The sequence below is a fragment of the Chiloscyllium plagiosum genome, chromosome 1, assembly GCF_004010195.1.
Source record: "Chiloscyllium plagiosum isolate BGI_BamShark_2017 chromosome 1, ASM401019v2, whole genome shotgun sequence".
Lineage (NCBI taxonomy): Eukaryota > Metazoa > Chordata > Chondrichthyes > Orectolobiformes > Hemiscylliidae > Chiloscyllium > Chiloscyllium plagiosum.
Window position 1 is genome coordinate 60,925,544 of NC_057710.1, and position 6,892 is coordinate 60,932,435.

The 6,892-nt window shown below is 49.1% G+C and overlaps 1 protein-coding gene across 2 annotated transcripts in view; it reads right to left on the minus strand.

The window, feature by feature from the left end:
• fancg (FA complementation group G) overlaps window positions 1-5,727 on the minus strand; it is a 66,449-nt gene extending 60,722 nt beyond the window's left edge. For both annotated transcript variants that reach the window (XM_043687853.1, XM_043687861.1), the window contains exon 1: window positions 5,577-5,727. In XM_043687853.1, the coding sequence (XP_043543788.1) occupies window positions 5,577-5,651 (75 nt within the window). In that variant the 5' untranslated portion in view covers window positions 5,652-5,727. The remainder of the gene's footprint in view (window positions 1-5,576) is intronic.
• Window positions 5,728-6,892: the final 1,165 nt, after the last annotated feature.

The following is a 6,892-nucleotide window of genomic DNA, read 5'->3' on the forward strand; positions in this document are numbered from 1 at the left end:
CAAACCCTTCCTCTGGCCCTCTCCAGAACCTGTTGGACACCAACATCCATGCGGCTGCTACAACCATAGCCACAAATGATGACGTTACTTCCACAGCTGCTGATCTGCCAACCATGCAGTCTCCTTGACTGCTTCCACAAATACCGCCGGCCACATCACTTCTGCCCCCAACCGCTACTGACATCACTTACTGGAACACTGCCGCTGCAAACACCTCTGAGAATGTCACTTCTGCCCCCATGATCGCTGCCATAAACACCAATGACATCACATATGTGACCGCTGCTGACGTCACTTCCGCTGGAGCCACCATCTACATCACTTCTGCTGATGCCATCGACCATACAGTTTCCATGGTCACATGACTGCTTACATCAATGGTCATATGACCACCTCCACTCTCAACTCCAGCTCCAAGCCCTGCCAGCGATTTACCATTTCCCCAGACTTCCCCCTCACTGAGGTCGGTCCTCAGTAAAGGTCTTACCTTCATCCCACTATGTCCAGTGTCAAAAAATTCCATACATGCTGTGATACTGAATTTTTCTCTGACACCTCCATGCCTAGTTTTTTTGATTGTGACTCCCACCTACCCTCCAAAACCCCTTCTCTCACCTGCAACATACTATCTCTCACTCTCTCTCCACCTCTCTCACCCACTCCAACCTCTCACCCTCGCAACACGCAGCCCACCACGCCGCTGCTCCAACCCCAACCACACCATCAAAACAGCTGACAAAGGAGCACAGCATGGTTGACCAACCAACCCAACCACCCCGTGGCTCAACACTTCAACTCCCCTCCCACTCCACCAAGGACATATAGGTCCTTGGACTCCTCCATCGCCAGACCATAGCAACACGACGGTTGGAGGAAGAGCGCCTCATCTTCCGCCTAGGAACCCTCCAACCACAAGGGATGAACTCAGATTTCTCCAGTTTCCTCATTTCCCCTCCTCCCACCTTGTCTCAGTCAAATCCCTCGAACTCAGCACCGCCTTCCTAAACTGCAATCTTCTTCCTGACCTCTCCGCACCCACCCCACTCTGGCCTATCACCCTCACCTTGACCTCCTTCCACCTATCGCATTTCCGACGCCCCTTCCCCAAGTTCCTCCTCCCTACCTTTTATCTTAGCCTGCTGGACACACTTTCCTCATTCCTGAAGAAGGGCTTATGCCTGAAACGTCGATTCTCCTGTTCCTTGGATGCTGCCTGACCTGCTGTGCTTTTCCAGCAACACATTTTCAGCTCTGATCTCCAGCATCTGCAGTCCTCACTTTCTCCACAGTATGGTATACCAACCTTTAAATCACTGAGGCCAGACGCCAACTCGCTGATAGTTCCTCCAACCGCCCCCTCAACACGACCCCACCTCTCATCACCAGGCCATCATCTCCCAGACCATGCACAACCTCATCACCTCAGGGATCTCCCACCTACAGCCTCCAATCTCATAGTACCACCCAGTTTTACCTCTTACCCAAAATCCACAAACCTGACTGCCCCAGTCGACTGTCTCCACCTGCTCCTACCCCACCAAATTCATCTCCTCATATCTCAACTCTGTCCTGTCCCCTTGGTCCAGGAACTTACCACATACGTCCAGAATACCACCCATGCCCTCCACCTCCTCCATGACTTTCAATTCCCTGGCCCTCACACCTCATCTTTGCCATGGATACCCAGCCCCTATGCACCTCCATCCCCCGTGACAAAGTCCTAAAAGCCCTCTATTTCTTCCTCTCACCCGACTCAACTCCCCTCCACCGACACTCTCATTTGATTGGCAGAACTGTTCCTCACTCTCAACTTCTCCTTTGAATCCTCCCACTTCCTAAAAACCCAAGGGGTAGCCGCACGGGCCCCAACTATGCCCGCCTCTTCATAAGATACGCAGAACGGTCCCTCTTCCGTAGCTACACTGGCACCATCCCCCCTTTTCCTCCGCTACATTGATGATGGTATCAGCACCACTTTGTGCTTCCACAAGGAGGTTGAACAGTTCATTAACTTCACCAACACCTTCCATCTTGATATCAAGTTCACATGGACCATCGCCAATATTTCCTTCCCTTTCCTGGACCCCTCTGTCTCCAGTAACCGACTCAAAAAGGACATCTATTTCAACCCACCGACTCCCACAGCTACCTTGTCTACACATCCTCCCACCACATTTAATGTCTTTTAAATGTTATAATTGTGCTCACATCCACCACTTCCTCAGGAAATTCATTCCACACACAAACCACTCTGCATGTAAGCATTTGTCCCTCGTGTCTTTTTAAAAATCCCTCCCCCTCCTCTCAGCTTAAAAATTTGCCCCCAGTCTTGAAATCCCCCATCCTTGGGTAAAGACTATCAACCATACTTATAGCCCTCATGATTTTATAAATTTCTATCTGGTCTCCTCTCAAACTCCTAAGCTCCAGTGAAAACAGTCCCAGCCTTTCTTTATACCTCAAACCTTCCATAAAATCCTGGTAAATCTCTCCTGAATCCCCTCCAGTTTAATAATATCCTTCCTATAACTGGACAACCACAACTGGATACTGTACTTCAGGCGAGGCCTCACTAACTTTCTGTACAACCTTAAGTTGACGTCCCATCTCCTATACTTAAAGGACAGAGCAATGAAGACAAGCCTCCTGGGTTTCAAGCCTGAGAATTGTTGGAGCTGCACTCATCCAAGTAAGTGGATAGTAAGTCCTTCAAACTTGACCAGTGCCTTGTAAATATTAGACACACTGGGGAATCAGGAAGGGAGTTATTTACTGCAGTATTCTTAGCTTCTGACCTGCTCTTGTAGCCACTGCATTAATGTGGCTAGTCCAGGTAAGTTTCTGGTCTATGGTAAAACCCAGGTGACCGATCGTGGGGAAATTCAGTATAGTAACACTATTGAATGTCAAGTGGTCAAATTGTCTCACGTTGGAGGTGGTCATTTATGTGGGGTGACTGTTACTTGCCATTTGTCAGCCCAAGCCTGGAATATTGTCCAGATTTTGTTGCATTTGAACATGGACTGCTTCAGCATCTGAGGAATCAAAAATGGTACTGAACTTTATGCAATCAACCAACATCCCCACTTCTGACTTTATGATGGACGGAAAAATCATTAAGGAAGCAGCTGAAGATGGCTGGGCGCAGAACAATACCCTAAGGTATTGTTCTGCGCCTCATCTTCCGGCTAGGGAAGAACGCCTCATCTTCCGGCTAGGAACCCTCCAACCACTAGGGATGAACTCGGATTTCACCAGTTTCCTCATTTCCATTTCCAGCTCTGATCTCCAGCATCTGCAGACCTCACTTTCTCCTCAATACCCTAAGGTACTCTTGCTGAAATGTCCTGGAGCTGACATGACTGACCTTCAACAACTACAACCATCTTCCTATGTACTAGGTTTGACTTCAACCAGCAGAGAGATTTTCCCAATTCCCACTTATTCCAGTTTTGCTCAGGCTCCTCGAGGCCACACAGTTAAATGCAGACTTGATGTCAAGGATACACATCCTCTGTGCTAGAATGTGAACCCATGGTTGTCAAGCATTAATCTGGTTTACGAGTCCAGTGACAATACCATTATGCCTCCATTTCATGTTACTTTTTCTGTTTTTTTGCCAATTACCTTAATTCTCTGCCCTTTTGTTCTCAATCCTCTAAGCAATAGGCACAGTTTCTACCTATCTACTCTGTCCAAAGCCCACACAATTTTGAATACCTCAATCAAATCTCCTCACAGCCTTCAATTCTCCATCAGATACCTTCTCCAAATGTAGACTGTATCTTCAGAACAGAAGTTCTTCATTCCTGGAACAAGTCTTGTGAAGCTTATTTGCAATGCCTTCACATCTTTCTTTAAAAGTCAAAAAAAGTGTGGTGCTAGAAAAGCATAGCCAGTGAGGCAGCATCCAAGGAGCAGGAGAGTCATGAGCTTTTCATCATGTATGAGGGGGTGGGTGGGGGAAGAATGGCAGGGCAGGGTGGGGGTGTGGAGAAAGATAGCTGGGAAATCGATAGGTAGATGAAGGTGGGGGGTGGTGATAGGTCAGAGAGGAGGGTGGAAGAAGGTATGAGCTCAGGTTTTGCACTTCTTGCATTGGCAGAAGGTGCCGAGAGAGGAGGGTGGGTTGCTGGGGGTGTAGGCCTAACGAGGGAGTCGCAGAGGAAATGGCCTCTGCGGAACGTAGATGGGGTGGGGAGGGAAATATATCCTTGGTGGTGGGGTCTGTTTGTAGGTGGCAGAAGATGATACATTGTATTCAGAGATTGGTGGAGTGGAAGGTGTGGACCGGGGGAGAGGGGGGGTGGATTCTGTCCTTATTGCGACTGGAGGGGTGGGGTTCAAGGGCAGTGGTGTGGTAAGTGTGCAACTGAAGGGCAGAGGTGCAGGTAACTTCCCACACCTCTACTTTTGAACACTACCCCTCCAAATGCAACAAGGACAGAAATCCCCTAGTCATCACCTTCCATCCCACCAACCTCCGATACAACAGTCATCCTCTGCCATTTCTGCCACCTACAAGCAGACACCACCACCAGGGATATATTTCTCTCCCCAACCCTATCTGCATTCCGCAGAGACCATTCCCTCTGCGACTCCCTCACTAGATTCCCCCCCTACCCCCAACCAACTCACCCTCCACTCCTGGTACCTTCCCTTGCCACTGCAAGGTGCAAAACCTGCACCCACGCCTTTCCCCCTCACCTTCATCCAAAGCCCCAAAGGATCCTTCCACATCCAACAGAGATTTACCTTTACTTTCACACGTCATCTACTATGTCTGTTGCTCTCAATGTGGTCTCGTCTACATTGGGGAGACAGGACACCAGCTTGCAGCCCATTTCAGAGAACATCTCTAGGACACGCACTAAACAACCCACTGCCCTGTGGCCGAGCACTTCAACTCCCCCCTCCCACTTCACCAAGGACATACAAGTCCTGGGCCTCCTCCACTGCCAAACTCTAGCCACTCGACGCCCGGAGGAAGAACGCCTCATCTTCTGCCTGGGGTCCCTCTAACCACACGGGATCAATGTCAATTTCACAGTTTCTTCATTTCCCCTCCACTCACCCTATCCCAGATCCAACCTACTAACTCAGCACCACTCTCTTGAACTCTCCTACCTATCCATCTTCCTTCCATGTATCCACTCCACCCTATCACCATTACCCATCCCACCTTCATTTTCCTAATGCATTCCCAGTGACCTTCCCCCCCAGCTCCACCCCCAAATTTATCTGTCAGTTCCCTTGGGCCTCCCTCACATTCCTGGTGAAGAGCTGCGCTTTTCCAGCAACACATTTTCAGCATATATATCAGGAAAACGAGGATCCCAATTCAGTCCACTATACATTCCTCTCCATCCTAAATTAACAAGGAATAATTCAAGCAAAAGATAAGCCTGCTCCCAAAACATACACGAATTTCATTTTAGACAACACGTTTTACATGGTTTGTAACGTTAGATGGGACTGCCGCTGCAGAGTCGTTAACTTTAGCAATACATAGAACTGTGTAAAGTGCGAATCGTGCTCTACGTTCACTAATGAGGCCGCTCTAAAATCCACTTTACCTTCAACTGAGCCACTAACTTGCAGTTTTCTTCGTTCCACATTTCCAAACAGCCCCAACTCCGGCCACTTTCCATCGCTCCCAGTTTATCGTTTCCCACAGAACGGCATCAGAACCCAGAGTTACAACTTGCAGAATCCGGCAACATCCGGCACAATCTGCCCTTCTGATTGGACAGTGAGCGCTCACTAATTGGTTACAGGACACGTCAATCAGAAACAAAGGCCGAGCGCGGGTAAGGGTGACACTTGGATGGGAAAAATCTTCACATGTAATTTCACATAAGTTAGCCACAACATTACCCTGTACTTGTGCCTAAATGTTGTCACAGCTTCTTTAGGACTGGGGGTGGGTGTGTGGAAAGCTGCAGATAAAGGGGATGGCGGGGCCAGGGTGCTGAGGTAGGGATAGGTGAAGACAGGTCGAGTGTACAGCGTGGTTCGTTAGTGGGAGGAATGAATCTGGTTGGTGACAGGGAGCAGTGGAAGGGAGGGGGAGGGTTTGGGAAGGGAGTCAGGGGATGGGAACAGAGGTTATTTGAAATTGGAGAACTCAACTTTGAGTCCTCTGGCTGTAGGCTGCCCAGGGGAAGATAAGGTGTTCTGACCCTAATTTGTGCTGTGGTTCGTTTTGGCAATGGAGGAGTCCAAGGATGATCATGTCGGAAAGGGAGTGGTTGGGGAAATTGAAATGGCCAGTGACTGGGAGGTCCAGTCAGCCCCTATGGGCCCAGCTGTGATGCTCGGTGAACCATTCCCCAAGTTTACATTCGGTCTCCCCAATGTAGAAAAGACCACATCAGGAGCACCTGATGCAGGAAACTAGGTTGGAAGAGAGGCAGGTGAACCTCTGCCTCACCTGGAAGGACTGTTTGGGGTCCTGGATGGAGCTGAGGGGGGTGGTGTATCGGCAGGTTTTTCATCTTTTCCAGTTGCAGGGGTCCAGTTGTATTCTCTGACAGTCCCCTTCACTATCTGCTACTCCACCAATCTTTAGTGTCACCTGCAAATTTGCTAATCAGACCACCTATACCTTCCTCAAAATAATTTATGTTTATCGCAACAGCAGCGGTCCCAGCACAGATCCCTGTGGAACACCACTGGTCACAGGTCTCCATTTTCAGAAACTCCCTTTCACTATTACTCTTTGTCTCCTATTGCCCAGCCAGTTCTCTATGCATCTAGCTACTAAACCCTGGACCCCATGCGACTTCACTTTCTCCATCAGCCTAACATTGGGAACCTTATCAAATGCCTGACTGAAGTCATAGAGTCATAGAGATGTACAGCATGGAAACAGACCCTTCGGTCCAACCCG